General features: G+C 51.9%; 1 protein-coding gene across 1 annotated transcript in view; it reads left to right on the top strand.

Moving 5' to 3' along the window:
- Nucleotides 1–15,997, top strand: part of ANO2 (anoctamin 2) — a 248,636-nt gene that overhangs the window by 175,748 nt on the left and 56,891 nt on the right. The window contains exons 15-16 of the mRNA XM_031444274.2: nt 9,929–10,003; nt 15,112–15,307. Of these exons, the coding sequence (XP_031300134.2) occupies nt 9,929–10,003; nt 15,112–15,307 (271 nt within the window). The remainder of the gene's footprint in view (nt 1–9,928; nt 10,004–15,111; nt 15,308–15,997) is intronic.

The following is a 15,997-nucleotide window of genomic DNA, read 5'->3' as shown; positions in this document are numbered from 1 at the left end:
TATATACGAGGAATACTTCTCCTCTCAGGTTTTGGCGCCGGTGTGTAGCCTGAGGCGGTGGCAAAGCATCGTTCTGTGGGCTTTTCCTGTATGAAGCTAGACTTGGCCCACCGGAGACTAAACCCTCCATCCTATCCTTACACACGCTGAGCGCCACCAAGATGAGTTAGACTGCTGTTTCCAAACTGACAGGCACCTCTGCGTCACATGTGCAGATGAATTCCACGAGCCAGGCTGGTCTCTGCATTGGAGATCCAGCAGTGACCCAGACCCAGAGGCTGCCTGCCCTCTTCATGGAGCTTACGTTTTCCTAAAGGAGATGGAGAGGAGATAAGTAAATATATGAGATAACTTCAGAGAACGGAGGAGTGGGAGAGAATGCCGAAGGCCCGGGGATGGACTGGGGCGTCAGGGAAGAGCTCAGGGAGGGGGCGCTGCTAGAACTGAGGACGGAAGGGTGAGCGAGCAGGGCACCCAGTGGGGTAAAGAGGTAAAGGTGAGGAATCTTACCCAGTTCTTGAGGCGGAAACTGGCTTGTCACGTTCAGGGAACAAGAAAGAAGCCAGTGGGGCTGAGATGGAGTGAGAAGGGATTGAATGGTGGGAAGCGTGGCTCCAGAGGGGATGGTACCCACACCACGTCAAGCTGTGGAGGCCACGGTCCTGGGCTTGGATGTGTTCTAACCCCCAAGGCCACGGTCTGAGGTCTACGTGATGTTCTAGACGAGGTTAGAGAATAAGGATTCGTGCCTGTGGTACTAGCTGAGGGCACTGATGGCTTCAGCCCAGCTTCCTCCTTCTACAGGCGAGGTCTGGAGAAGGACGATGACTTGGCGGCCCTGGGCTCTCCCATGTGGTTAGGGACAGCCGGTCTGAGACCCATTTTTCCACCACCACCCTCCCTTCAGAGAGTGGGTGGAGAGGGGCCGTCTGCAGTCCGAAGCCAGGCAGGGCGCATGGTAGAATGGCTGGGATTGGGGTAAGGGAGGGAAGAGATGCTGAGCGCAGTCCCGGGACCCAGGGAGGCCATAGCCGCCCTGCTGGGAAACAGAAATGAAGCAGCAAACTGTCCCGGAGCCAGAGGGAGCAGAGTCAGCAGGCTGGACCTCAGGAGGGCAGGCTGGGAGCCAGAGCCTGTTTTTCTGTGATTTTAGCAGTAAAATCACCAAACAGTGGGAGGAATTACACGCTGTCCTGCCCTGACCAGAGCAGGGTTTGGCTTCAGTTACTTCCAGATTGGTAGAAGACCTCCGTCCGCTATAGTGGTTGGACCCTTTGTCTCAGGAAATCAAGGCAGACAAGGTGTCCCCGAAGACAGGGATGAACTGGCAATTGGATTCCCACCTACCGCTGGCCTCCCAGGTTCTAACAGTGCCCAGGCCGTGCCCTGCTTGCCTCCTGGCACAGAGGGACCCGGCTGAGGCTGCTTAATTTTCCTGTAGTTGGATCTCTGTTTCTTTCCTTAGGTTTGGGAAGTTTTCAGTTATGATTTCTTGAAATACATTTATCATCCCCTTTTCTCTTTCTTCTCCTTTGGGGACCCCTATTATGCGTAGATTGGCGTGCTTTCTGTTATCCCATAGGTCCCTTATATTGCTGTCACTGGTTTTCATTTGCTCGTCTGTCTGCTGTTCTGACTGGGTGACTTCCCTTATCCTGTCTTCTGAATCACTTACTCGTTCTTCTGCATTGTGTAGTCTGCTGCTGACTGCCTTTAGCTTGGCTTTTGTCTCAGCAGTTGAGTTTTCTAATTTTAATTGGCTCCTCTTTATAGTTTCTATTGAGGCTGGTTAATTGTCACCAAGATTGTTTTCAGAGTTTTCATACTCTGACAGGAGACACAGTGATTGCACGAACATTCATCGAGCTTAACACTACGTACCTGCCCCTGTGCTTACACCCCGGGTACATGGGGAGGAGTACAGCGTGGTCTCTGCTCTCCTGGAGCTGACAGTCCACGAAGAGGAAAGAGAGTCAACAGTTACAGCATCACGTTAGAGGGTAATGTGGCTGGAGATGTGCGGGGCATCGGCAGCAGAAGGAAGAGCAGCGGCAGACGGGGGGATGCTGAAGGAGCCAGGCTCTGTAGGACTTGGGACTGGTTGAGGTGAGTGTGTGGGAGGAAAAAGCCCAAGTGAATACCTCAGTTCCCAGCTTTGCCTGCTTAGAGGACCATGGTTGAGCTCACTGAGTTAGGGAGCATGAAAGAAGGAGGTTTAAGGGATAAAATGGTTCATTTTTTTGGGACATTTTGAGCTTGGGGCATCCCGCTGAAGACGTCCACCAAGATGTCGGACAAACGACTTTGAAGCTCAGCTGAGAGCTCTGAGCTGATGGTGAAGATTCGAGATCCTCAACGTGGGGCTGGTCAGTAAAGCCATGATTCTGGCCAGAAGGAGGGTGTTGCGGTGGGGCGCACTGGCCTGAACTTGGCTCAACCCTTTGTTCCCAAAACTTCTCAAGAAAGCAGACTACAGCAGCTCTCTCACCTCACCTCCCATCTGCTTTCTTATCATGTGCAATCTTGGGTTTGCTCCGATATTCCTTCATTCTGTGTCTCACGGGGCACAGAAGACCTTCGTGGTCAATTCCAGCAGACACTCTGCTGTCTTAACTCACTTGGTCTCTCTGTTAAGAGAAGCTGTGCCTGCTTCTTGAACCTTCCTTCCCTGGACTTTGGTGGTATGGCTCTCTTCTAGTTTCCTTCCTGTGCTGTGGCTGCTCCTCAGTGCCCTTGTTTTGTTGGATGCGGAGCCCTGGGGAGGCTGCACCACACGGGAGGTTGGTGAGCGCCGGCATGGACTCAGGCACACTGGGTTCCAGAGCTGTGACTTGTTAGCTTGCGACCAAGATCCTTAACTCCCCGAAGCTCACTTTCTGCAGCTGTTGGTGGCGGGGGGGAGGGGGTACGACACTAACTGTGACTTCAAGGGCCATTGCAGGAATTAAATGGAATATGCCTTAGACACTTAGCTGCTTGTCAGTCACATGATAAGTAATTTAAAAGTGGTAGCCGGGGGCAGGGAGGGTATAGCTCAGTGGTTGAGTGTATGCTTTGCACGCATGAGGTCCTGGGTTCAATCCTCAGGGCCTCCATTAAAAATAAATAATAAAGTGGTAGCTCTTACGGTTCAGTGTGTTGATAGGCTGAATGGCAATACCTAGCGGAAAGGAGATGGTTTAAGAGTGGGGTTACCAAAATGTGACCCCTTAATCAGCATTATCTCTAGCACCAGCGTTACCTGGAAACTTGTTAGAAGTGCAAACTCTCAGGCCCACTCCGGACCTACTAAATCAGGACTTCTGAGGATGGGGCCCAGAAATGAGCTCTAATGAGTCTTATGGGTGATTCCGGAGCTGTATGCTGGCGCGCGAGAGCACCGGCTTAAGGTAGGAAAGGGTGAGGTTCCTGAGGAAAGGGTGAGGTCCAAAGGGAAGGTGGAGAAGCTGACCCTCAACGGGAAGGGGGGGACGTCCCTCCACATGAGGAAGGGAAGGCCATGAGTCAGCCTTGTTCCCTGCCTAAATCCCGCTCTGTCTACGCTGAGCCCCCTTGTTACTCTGAACCGCTTGATGGTGCTGTTGTCACCAAACCAGGCTTGGATCTGCTCACCTGCACGCAGCAAGGCTGGTCTCCTGACACCGGGCTATGGCGAAGGAAAGTGCAGCGTTTATTGTAAAGGCACCAGTACAAGAAGGGCGAGGGGCTGGTGTTCTAAAACCCCGAACACCGTGAAGGTGTTTTTAAAGCCCAGGTGAGGGAGGGGTGGCCCCAGGTGCCAGCTTGTGCACAAATCTCTGATTGGTTGGGTGATCAGTCCTTAGGTGCCAGCAGGTCTGGGGGCCATGTGCTCATGATCTGATCATCAAGTAGTTGTTTTTTTTTCTCCATTTGATGGTGGTTTTAGCATCGGAAAAACTCAGGAAATATGCATCAGATACTGTCACCTAGGTACTTTGGGGAGGAGCTGAAGCAGAGGCTGTGGGGGAGGGGCCTGTCCCCGGGAAGCCCTGTGGGTCCTGTCTGTTACTGTATGTGATGATATCTGATGATGACTCGGTGCTCTTGGACCTGCCACTTTCTCTGGAAGACCTTCATCTCCCTTTTCATCTTGCCACCCTTCAGTCACAAGCAAAATGTCTCTTCATCTTTGAAGTCTTATTCCCCTAGGCAGGTGGTTCCTCCTTCCTCAGTGCTCCCATGACACACGTCACATCATGTCATGCTTTGTGTTTGTCTTTCTCAGTTTCTTTCAGTAGTGAGGGAATTCCCTAAGAACAAAGAATGTGAACTATTCTGCAAATCTCCAGGGCCTAGTGCCAGAATAGCACTGGGTACACATTTGATGTTCAATGAATGCTTCCCACATAGAAACAGGAGTAGTAGTAACTCACAGTTATACAGGACTTAGGATTTTCCATACCATCAACATACGTGGTGTGCTACTGAGTACGCAGGAGGGCAGGTTGACCAGTTGTCTGGTTAAAGATGTGGCTATGAGTGCACAGAGAAATGATAATATGCCAAAGGTTGTTCTGCTAATAAAGAGGTAGAGACAGGGATAAAGCCCTAGTCTTGTATTTCCAAATCCATTATTTTTTCCTCTTCCTGACACTGCCTTCCCAAATATTTGCAGGGACGGAGGCTAAATGTGTGAACATTCTAATGGAAACCAGAGCCTATCTGTTCACGACCCTCTGGTTATTAGCTGGAGGTGGTGAGGCAGGTGATGAGGATGGGCTGCTGGGGATGATGACGGTGCTTGGTTTCCTGCCCCTTGCAGGCTTCCGCAAAGAAAGAGGACCACAGCCGGCTTCCTTGGAAGCCCAAATCCAGTTCTGCTCCCGACATGAAACCTGTTCAGAAGGCATTTATCCCCTTCACTCTTCTTTACTGAATTCAAAGCGGTCTGCAACGGTTTAACTTTGGCATGCCTGAGCATCTCTTTACTACAGTCCTGCTTTAAGTGAATCTAAAATACTATAAACATCTGGATTAAAAAGCTGGAGGAATCTGTAGATACTCCCTTCTTCAAGGAGGTGGAATTTAATTCCCTACCCTTTAGATAGGGGCGGGGGGCACGTAGTGACTTCTTTTAGAGAGTGAAGTATGAAACTGGTTGGGGAGAGAAAGAGTAACTTGACAGCAGGGAAACCTGACAAACACGTCCACCAAGTGATCAAGGTTAACGTCGTGAGTGGCAGGTCATAGCATAGCCTGTCCCCTTGATGTGATGAGATGAAAACAGTACTTTGCCGCAGTGGTGTTCCTCCCCTGAGCCCATAACTTAAGTCTAATTATGAGAAAAACTTCAGACAAACCCATATTGAGGAATATTCTACAAAATCCTTGACCAGTACTCCTCAGAACTGACAAGGTCATCAACAACAAGAAACGTCTGAGGAACCGTCATAGTCTCGGGAAGCCCACGGAGACGGCTGGCTGAACAGATCATGGATGGGACTCTGGGGCAGAAAGGGGATAGTGTCACCTAAGCAGTGGAAACCAAGAAAATCCAAATAAAGTGTGAACTTTAGTGAATAATAATGTACAACATTGGTTCACGGGTTGCAAAAAATGTACCCACACTAATGTGACAGGGGAACTGGGTGCAGAGTGTGTGTCTATATATACACACACGTACACGCACACTCTTCTGTACCGTTTTTGAAGTTTTTCTGTAAATCTAAAACTATTCTAAAATAAAATCTAAAAGTATTCTAAAATTAAAAGTTTATTTAAAGAAAAGAAAGTAGAGGAAGGAATTCTCATATGTTACTGGTGAAAATGCAAAACAGCACAGCCATTTTGGAAAACAGTCTGGCGGCTGCTTATAAATCAAACACAGACTCACCCAATGACTCAGCACTTCCACTGCTTGGTGTTTACCTAAGTGAAATGAAAACTGCAGCCCGCAAATGCTTACAACGGCTTTTTATAACCCCCGAGAACTGGGGACAGCCCAAACGTCTCTCAGCTAGGGACGGTTGGACGAACTGTGGCACGTCCATTCGGGGAATACTACTTAGCAATAAGAAGGAACAGACTCGGGAGAATGCAGCCGGGATGAGCCCCCAGTGCACTGCACTGGGTGAGAGAAGTCAGTCTCACGAGGCTCCCTACAGCGTGAAGTTACTTATAAAGTTTGGAAAAGGCAAAACTCAAGGGATGGAGAACAGATCTTGCGAGGATCTGTGGATCGGGGGAGGTGGTGGACCACAAAGAGACATGGGGGTCTATCTCGAGGACTGTGGGCTCTTCTGTATCTTGCCTGTGGTTGTGGTTCTACAGCAGTACGTGCATGTTTATTCAGACTTGCAGCACTGCAAACGGTGAATTTTACCGTATGGAAGTTACAACTTCATTTAAAAAAATAACAACTCAAGGGTGATTGGCCACTGTTCAAGGCTGCTCTCCAAAGGGATTTGCTTAGATAGTGTTCTCATTGCATTTTCAGTAACTGCATGTCCAACTGTCTAGTTTGCCAGAAGGACACTTCTGTGGTTTCACGTGAATATCACCCTGCTACTTCCTGTTTGGAGACCTGGAAGTGGGAGTCAGAGTCCAGGGACAAAGACCCCAGCGCAGGCGACAGCGGGCTCATGTCTTCACGAGGATGAATTAACTGAGTGCTTCCTAACCACCTGCTTTTGACGAAATCACGAAGCTGATTAGACCTTACGTTTGTGTGACGCCTTGGCGCTTACAAAGTGCTCTCACGGGCATCCAGCCATGTGGTCCACACAATGCCTCTGCCACTTCGATGGGACAAGTGTTGATGACAACAGTCCATTTCAGAAGGAGAGGGAGGCACTGAGAGTCCTGCCCTCTGTGTGCAGGTGCCCTGGCTCGGCCCCTCCACCGGTTGGCTGATGAATACAAAACGCATGGTCATTTGGTGGGATGGATATTACCATGTACACATTTTACAGGTGAAGAATATAATTGCTTGACAGCTGAGGAAAGGGAGGCTCTGGGAGTTTCCCAAGGCCACTTGACTAGTAAGGACGAGCGCCAAGAGTTAAACTCAGAAGCCGTGGTTCCCCGTCTACTTTTCTTCTGCGATCCCAGAAGCTGGTTATGTGGCTTTCACACAGAGCGTAATTGACTGGGTGGTGTCTTGCCGTGAATCTTCACATCTTGACTGTGCCAGCGAGTGGAGATTCTAATTAGCTTCCGTTATCAGAGCCAGTTATTATACAGAAGGGCCCCTTGGCTCACTGGCATCTTTTCTGGTAACTCGGGGAGCTTGGAAGCCAGTCTGGAATCTTCGCGTTTCTCTCGGCGCTTGTGTTTGAGAAGTGTCTGAATGTATGGGAACTGTGTGTATGTTGGAAGCTATCACTTCCAGGAAAAAAAAAAGGGCTCATCCGTGTAAATATGAGAGTGATTTTTCAACAAACACCAGAACGTCTGTATCAAAATGACTGTTGTTCTTTAAGATAGTTGCTTTGAGAGGACATTGGATTCAATGGCTTTGTAGTTATGTCTCATTCTTATGCAAAAAAAAAGTAGCATCGCCTTCCCTAGCAGGGTCAGCTCTGAAATCCCTTCCCTTGTGTCCTCAGTGGGATCTCTTGGGCAGGGCCGAGCCTTCTCCTCCCTGTGTCCTCCGTCCAGCCCATCCAAGACACCCAGATCGCGTCTGTTGAGTGGAACTGAGCTGAAACTCGTGCCCCAGGACAGAGCTGTCCCCGGTGGGGTAGAGGCTGGTCTTTGGCCTGAATTAAGGGGACAGCATCTGGGGCCATGTTTCCTGCTTCTCTGCTTATAATTCCCTTTCTCCCATTTCTTCCAGGGCTGTCTGTCTCCGCCCTGAGGGCCACTCTGACCCCGGTCTCACCCTCATTGACCAGTGTTTCTTACCCCTCCCCTCATTTCACGGGCCACCCATGGGTCTTCCTGCCTCTCCTTGCCCTGCTCCCCACCCAGGGAGCCCCCCTGGGAGGGGGATGGTGACACAGAACCTGTAACTGGAGTTCCCTCTTCCCTCCTCCCTGCTGGTGTTTCAGAACTCACCTGGTCTGCTGATCTTTAAGGCAGAACCTCTCCCTAGGCCAAAGATTAGGAAAAGGGTCCAAACCATCAAAACCTTAACTGTGGTGAGAGAGGCCCGCAGAAGAGCTCCTCCCACCCCAACCCTTCTTTCCATAATCCCCTCTGAGTGTTACCGTCCACCTGCCCATCTTCAGTTGTCCTCATCAGAACCTTAAAGGAAAAACCACTAATGTGAGTGAAACCAAGAATTAATCAAAAAGGAAAAAGGAAAGACATTGAGGAATCTTGTTCCAGTCCTAATAGAAACGGGCTTAGATGGTCCCTCCCATGCAGTAGGGTCACGACCCCTAGTTACCTCGTCCTCGCGTGATGGAAAGTCTGCTGGGCTCCGAGCCTGGAGACCTGATCCTGTCACGGTCTGTGAGAAGCTGAGTACCCCTGTTTACATCGTCTGTAACTGAAAGCAGTAATTACTGAATGACTTCAGCCTTAAGGCTCATTTCCACCCCATGTAAGCCTGATCAGAGCTGTGCTCAGCCCCAGACGTGCCGTGAAAAGGACACATCGTTCCTGTCCTCAAGTCCCGGGTAACCTGTGCCCCCACAGTGGCGAGTGAGTCCTCAGACTTTCTAGTGTGGGCGTGTCGCTTCCATCTCAGTGGACCAGGAGCCGCGCAGGGATGGCGATCATGGCCACTGTCCCCTGTCCGCCCACTGTGCCTGGCCCTAAGGTCTGCATGCGGTGGGTGCACAAAGGTTTTTAGAAAGAAGATTTTTTAGGCCAGGAGGGCCCTCGGCCTACAGTACAAGCTTTCAGAGACTAGATGGCACTGTTGCAAGAGCCAAGGCAGGTGTGTTCTGAAATCACCAGCGGTTTTGGGAGCGAGAAGGGGAGGGTAGGAACAGAGGGGCCCTGGAACACTCGCTCCCCGAGTTCGATTCAGACACACTGCAGAAACGCGGGGGGCTCCTCCCTCGCCGGCGTGGAGGGCTTTGCGGTTTTCACGGCATCTTCCCAAACACGGCTTCATGTGGGCTTCCCAGCAACCTGGTGGTGGGCAGGCACTGTATGGGTTCTAATCTCACAGAGCTGCAGCTCGGAGAAGTCAGCTGCCTGGACCAGAATTAGGTGGCGTTAGTCAGCAGGCATTTTTACCACTCATACTTGTTGGCATCACTCTGCCAAATGAGGGTCCTTTGGGGCTGCCAAAGGAGGATGTGGTCAGGGACATGGTTGTCCCAGAAAAGCAGCCTGGGAACTGGACCCGGTCTGGTTCTCAGCCCGACTGATGGGAAAGCATCCGCTTAACCTGCACCTCGAAATGTCTGTATTTGTGACTAGGGGAGAACAGTCATTTGGGGGTGGGGGGAACCTGTGACAACACATACAGATTCTCTGAAGAACAAAACTGTGGGAATTTGTACACTTAAGATCTAAGGTCCGTGGCTGACATTTGGTCTAAACGGTGATCTGCTTCAGGACGCTGCCCTGTGGTCGTTTGTATCTGACATTTGTCTAGTGCTTTACCATGTTCAGGTGGTTCTCATTCAGACAAAACGATTAAAACCATCCTGTGCGTTAGCCAGGACAGAGGTCACGACTGTGCCCATTTCACAGATGCAGAAACAGAAGGTCAGAAACGTTAAGAGAAATGCCAAAGATTGCAGAGCTGATAAGTGATTGAACTAAAACTCAGCCAAGGATGAGGCTGAGATCAAATGTGGTGCTCTCCTCACCACTGATTGTCCAGGCTGCCTTAGAAATCACAGCATTGGGAGGGTTGTTGACGTTCAGGGTGAGTTGTCAGAGGCTAGAGAAATACCTACATGGAGTGGTGAATGACTAGCGATATGCACGCTTATGGAAAATTGAGAGAAAATTAACACCCGTCATTTGCATCATCTGACTGTCTCTGTTCCTGTTTCCCCAGGATGATGACGATAAGCTGACCTGGAGGGATCGCTTCCCAGGCTACTTGATGAACTTTGCCTCCATCTTGTTCATGGTAATTTCCTGGGGGGAACAAAAAAACTGCTGGGGACACGTGCCTGGAGATTCTGCCGGGTGAATGCTGTGGGTGTGTTAGTCTCACGCGACCGGGACAGCGAGGGGCTGCTGAAGATGCAGCCGCAGTGCTGGGTAGACGGGAAGGGTCTCACCTGGTAGTGAGGCCGGTGCTGATGTCGGTCAGCCGAGGAGGGAACAGTGATTCTCTCAGAGAACCAGCCCTGGGAGGGTCAGTGGCCTTCGGCCGCTCTAGTACGGGGTTCTGTCTTCCCAGCCTTGACCGTGGATGTTTGAAGTGGAGCTTCCAGGGGGCGGGTTGTGAGATGCTGTCTTCCACCTTGAGACAGACAGAGACCTTTGAAGAAGGTCCTACCTGTGCAGGTAAGATGGCTGCAGAGTGGTGGCCGCCTGTTCGGACCGCGGGGCTGGGTTTCCCCAGTCGCTGGTGGAAAAGAAGAATCTGGAAGCCACAGAAGACGGCCGGCTTGCGCTCTGTAAGCCTGGTTCTTTAGCCGCCCTCTCGTTGCCGTGCTCATTTCCCTGTCTTCTCCCTTAGAGTTTGGGAGGGCCCTTTTGAGAGGCCCAGGTGGCCTCCGCTGTGTCAGGGCAGGTGAGAAACGGGCCTGTGATTCACATCTGAGCTGATCAGTGAGGCGGGATCAGGCCATCCTGGGAGCCATGAGGGGCACCTGCAGTGGGCCGGCCCTGGGCAGCACGCTCAGAGGACTGAGACGTCGGCGCCCCATCTCCGGGTAGACTGCTTCCAGCATTCGAGCTGGGAACTTCTGTCCTTAAAACACTTCTAAGCAGGCCTACCCATGTGTTGTGGGCTTGGGGAGGGATGGCTTATTCCAAAAATTGGGTGTCAAATCATCATAACTTTCTGGGCCCACCGGCCAGAGGTAGCTCTGACCCTGGCCCGAGGTTGCGGTTCCCAGTGTTATTGCCATCGTGATACTGAGGGCAGGAACTGTGTTCTAACCTCAAACACTTGAAGAGTGAAGGACGCCTAGGCACCATCCAATTCGACACCTCTGCAGTGCCGAGGTGATGCGCGCCCTGTCAAAGCTTAGGAGCTGCGTGTGCCATCTCATCGCTCAGCAAGAGCAGGGCGTGCGGAATTTATTCAACAGTATGTGGCGAATTGCAGTGCGTTCAGCTGGAATGGCGTGAAGTTCATTTAGCCCTTCCAAGCCACCATATGCGTGATGTTGCCGAAGGGTTTATTCATTCGTTCAAAAAAATACTTCTTGGGTGCCGGTTAGGTGCTTGACGCTATTCTTAGGCACTGAGTATAGAGTAGAAACAAAAATAAAATAATCTGTCCCTTAAGGGGTTTACAGGTAACAAACACGCACATAAATAAGCAAACAGGTACGTGAAATAGACCTCCACCTCCAGCAGTGGCAGGCTAGGACATTTGTAGTGTCCCATCCTTCTGAAAGTAACAAAAATGTTGGATAAAGATACTTTTCAGTCTTCCTAAGGCTTGGCTATCCTTTCCTCCCAGCCTTTCCCGTAGGAATCTGGCCCAAAGCCTTTTCCGTGGCTTTTCTCTGACCAGTCCCCCTGCTCTCTGCTCAGAGCACAGTGGACGCTCCTGAACGCTGAAGCCTGCGCCTCTGTCCAGCTGCCCCTGGGTTCATCCTTGTTGGATGTGTGCCCCGGTTTTCTCTACTTCAGCTCAGAATGCGAGTCCAAGGGTAGGGACCAGACCAGCTCCCCTCCCCACCTCTCTCCTAGTGTGAGATCAGGCGCTGGACTCCATAGTGTGGTTTCCATTGTGGTTTGGCTGTGTCCACAAGTAAAGTGATGAGACCAAAACACCAAGAGCCACCGAGGCCGTGGTAACGCGACCACATGCAGGGGCACTAGACGGCCCAGAGCTGAAGGTCAGCAAAGCTTTACTGCACAGGGTCCCCCCAGGAGGCGGCTCTGGGTCATGGTGTGGGACACGGAATGCAGTACAAGACCAGCCCCGCTCTGCGCCTAGCTGGAGGACACTGATCACCACCGTGCAATCCACCCAGCGCAGGAGATGGTGGGAAAATATTTGTTGAATTTAATAAGCATAGTCAATGATGCCACCTGAGTACTGAAGATAGTACTGGATTTAGTGCCCAGAGACCTGGGTTCCAATGTCAGGATGGGAATGTAGACTTTGGAGCCACAGAGCAGGCTTCAAATCCTGGATGGCGCTAAATCACAGCCACAAAAGGTGTTACCTTGCAGGGTGGCTATAGGGATTCATGCCAGTGCAGATGTGCATCGAAGAATGAAATCAAGAGGGCGCAGAGGGGCTGGCTTCTGCTGATAAGTCATCACCATTAGTGTCTCCGCTTTGCCACGTATCCCCCATACCTTGGACCAATCATTGCTGCTTCCTGGGCCTCCATTCCCTTGTCCATGAGATGGAAGGTGGGTGTGGCCCCCTCAGTGCTAAAATTCTTTCGTCCCTACCCTGATCTAGCGTTGTAGCTATGCCTTGTGACTTTGAGCAGATCACTTCCCTCTGCACGCCTTGTTTCCTCATCTGCCAGATGGCCCCGGGACTGGGCAGTGCCCGCCAAGCTCGTCCAGCTTGAACACTGTGAACCTTGAAGTGCTTGCAGGAAACACAGAAGGAGAGGTTCAGAACCTGATGTCTGTAGTGGGGTGGAAAATCAGGACCAGGAAAGTTAGGATCGCAAGTAATTAGCATCAGAGGGCTGGGGAGGGTCATTTGGCGGAGGAGCCAGGAAGGAAGGGAGGGTGGGACGGAGGGCTTTCCTGAGTGGTGGGAGCCGTGCCTCTGGAACAGGACTCTGGATAAAATGCAGGTCGGTCCAGACCTGAGTTCGAGGTTCTGCGTGTCCATCATGCTCCCGGCGGAGGCAGGAGGCCCACGTCACCCTCTGAGGGGCAGGGAAGAGCGTCCTTCCCTCCACAGCGCAGCAGCCGGGCCTCTAAGAGGGGAGAATAGAAACCGATTGCCTCCCGACTGGTTCCTCCGTGGCCCACCCCCCAGACCCCAACACGAGGGATGTTTTTGCCCGTGTTGTTCCCCCCGCCCATCCCCCACACCCAGCACCAAACACACAGTCGCTCTTCGGTGCCCTGGCCTCCCCCCACCTCATCAATACTTCCACCCCTGGCCTTCACTGCAAAAGCGATTTTGGGGGAAAAGAATCTCACATCACGTTTTCCAGGCCCCTACTGTCTGGCGGTGACAATCCCAGAGGACCGGGAAGTGAAATGTCTACATTGTTGGCGAGCGGTGATGTCATGTCCAGGTTTCCCCCCATGCATGGCAGTCATCCCTCCCCGGTCCCCCCAGTCCTGGAGGCCAGGGTTCTGCTGCTCCTGCCCCCACCCCGCATCAGAAAAGAGGCCTCCTTCAGAGTGTTTTTCCCATCTAACCTCTCCTCCACACTGACATACGCGCAGGCGGGTGCACACACACACAGACACACACATGGACACACACACACACCCCCTTCCTCTACCCAGAGAGCACTGCCATCCTGCCTTCCTTACAGGGGGTTTCTTTTTTGCACCCTGGGCCACAAGGCAAACACTGATGTTGTGAAACACATGGGCACATGGCTGAGGCTGCCACCAGCACCCCCAGAAGTGAAGACGTCCTTACACGGACACACAGCCCATTCTCCACTCGCAGCCCACCTGAGTGTCATTCACGCTGCCTGCAGAGCCCCCTCCCTGCCCCTCCCCACTTCCCTCCTCTCTGGGGAGGGGACACGCGGAGTCCCGGACAGCGTGTTTCTTCAGAGGAACCCGTTGACCTGTCCAGTTCTCGCCCCACGTTTTCCGTTTGGCCCTCCACGGCCAGCGGCCACCCCCCTTCCCTGCCCCTAGAGGAAACAGGACCGGAACCACCTCCTTTGCAGAAAGAATTCTAACAAGGAAGACGTCACTTGACTGAAATGAATTAGAATTTTGCTCTGAAGGGGCCATGCACCCAGCAGTTTCCTGACCTCCCTCGGCCCCCCTCAGAGGCCCACTGGGGCCACTGCCTTCTCTTCACATACCTGTGCTTCATGGGACCCACCCTTCCTTGGTTGTGATGAGACAGAAGGTGGAGCCTTATCATTGTCAGGTTCTGGAAAAAAGAAATGGGGGCCCTCGAGGTCACGTGGCTGGTAAACTTTCCTTTTAAATGTAGTGGCCAAAGATGTCTGCACCCAGTGAGAAATCCGAGTCCTCCGTTTCCGGTCGCCTGGTAGAGACCTCTTAGAGCCATACTTTGTTCACCTTGAGGACTGAGGCTCTCAAACTGTCACTCTGAGTTTCTTTCCCCTTTCCCTCCTTTGGCAGCCTTCTCCCACCCACCCCATTGAGTTCTAACTCGCCCCTTCTCAGCTCAAGCACCTTCAGTGGCTCCCTGTTGCCTCTTGTTGAAGGCGTGCTTTAAACCTGCTTGGTCCACAAACTCCTCCCTGACCCCTGGTGCCCCTCGCTCCTCTGTTGTCCTCAGTCCCGTTAACAACTACCTTCTTCGCTTGGCACTGACCACATCCCGAGCTGTTGTTTACTACGGTGGAACTTAGCCTCGGAGTCCATCGAAGACTCCCTAATAAATCACACCCTGTGTGATGGGCACACCACGGTGTCCAGGGTTTCATTCCTAGGTGGTTTTTTGTTTCTATATTTTTATATGTTAGTGTTTAATTTATAAGACTTCTGAATAGGTTTTGTAATTTTTTTGAGTTGAGTGAAAGATTCTTTAAATTCTATAGTGCTTTGCAATTTTCGAAAGTTTCACTCCTGATTTCATAGCATAACCCCTTTCCCCCTCGCCCTTCCCTCTCCCCACTGGGAACCTTAGTTTGTGTGTGTGTGTGTGTGTGTGTGTGTGTGTGTTTATGTGTATGTGTGTGTGTGTGTGTGCCGTAGGACATTTGAAATCTGATAAAAATAAGACATTCTCTCCTGGAAGATGCACCCATGCTTGGAGTTTGCAAGAGTTCAAAGGGTTTGCTGTGCTCTGTCACCCGCCGGGGGACTCCAGATTAGCAGCACCCCACGTGACAGGACTGTTGGCCAAGTGAGGGATGGGTGTGCGAGGACCGTCCGCTGACCTGAGACTCTCCCTGCTTCCCTGAACAGATCGCGCTGACCTTCTCCATCGTCTTCGGGGTCATCGTGTACCGCATCACCACCGCGGCTGCTCTGTCTCTCAACAAGGCCACACGCTCCAATGTCCGGGTGACGGTCACAGCCACGGCGGTCATCATCAACCTCGTGGTCATCCTCATCCTGGACGAGATCTACGGTGCCGTGGCCAAGTGGCTAACCAAAATCGGTACCATGGGCAACTCAATGAATGTGTGCAGGATGTTGGAGGGCAGTGGCCCAAGATTTAAAAAAGGAAGTACAGTGCGTTTTATTTGGAGAAATGAGGAAATGGGATGTGTCTTGTAAGGCCCCCTCCGCCCAGGCAGGGATCTCTCCTGGAACATTCTCGAGCAATAGTCCCCTGGCCTACGTTGGCGGCCTCGCTGTCCCCCGGGGATGAATCGTGGGGTCCAGTCTTTTCAGCCCAATCTAGAAGCAAGAAGCATTCAAGGCTTCCTGCTGAAAACGGCAGGTCTGAGTGCTCCCCACTTTCCCAGCAGTGTTTATAAAGTTGGGAAAGTCTCCTGACACTTGGGCCCGAGAGGGTCTTATCCACCTCTTACTGTCGGAGGCCCGGCAAATCCACGCACTCCCCGGCCCCGAGCAGACTTCAAAGTGGCGTATCAAGCTTCCCAGGCTTCAGGCCAGTGAGAAAAATGTGGTGGCCTCGATATTCAGACGAGTCATTCGAGCCCCAGGCTGCTGTTGCCTGAGCACCGCTTTCTGCCGCTTAGACGGGGGTTGGGGGCGGGGGGCTGGGGGCTGGGACCGCCTCGTCTTTATCCTGGGTAGCTTGGTCTCAGCTCTTTCCCGTGCTGAATCTGGGGGTCGACTGGGAGTCTCAGCCTCTCCCTCATCTCAGGGGGGTTGAATTCAT

This window comes from Camelus dromedarius, chromosome 25 (assembly GCF_036321535.1).
Source record: "Camelus dromedarius isolate mCamDro1 chromosome 25, mCamDro1.pat, whole genome shotgun sequence".
Classification (NCBI taxonomy): Eukaryota; Metazoa; Chordata; class Mammalia; order Artiodactyla; family Camelidae; genus Camelus; species Camelus dromedarius.
Note: the sequence above shows the minus strand (reverse complement) of the source record. Positions and strands in the feature narration are given on the sequence as shown.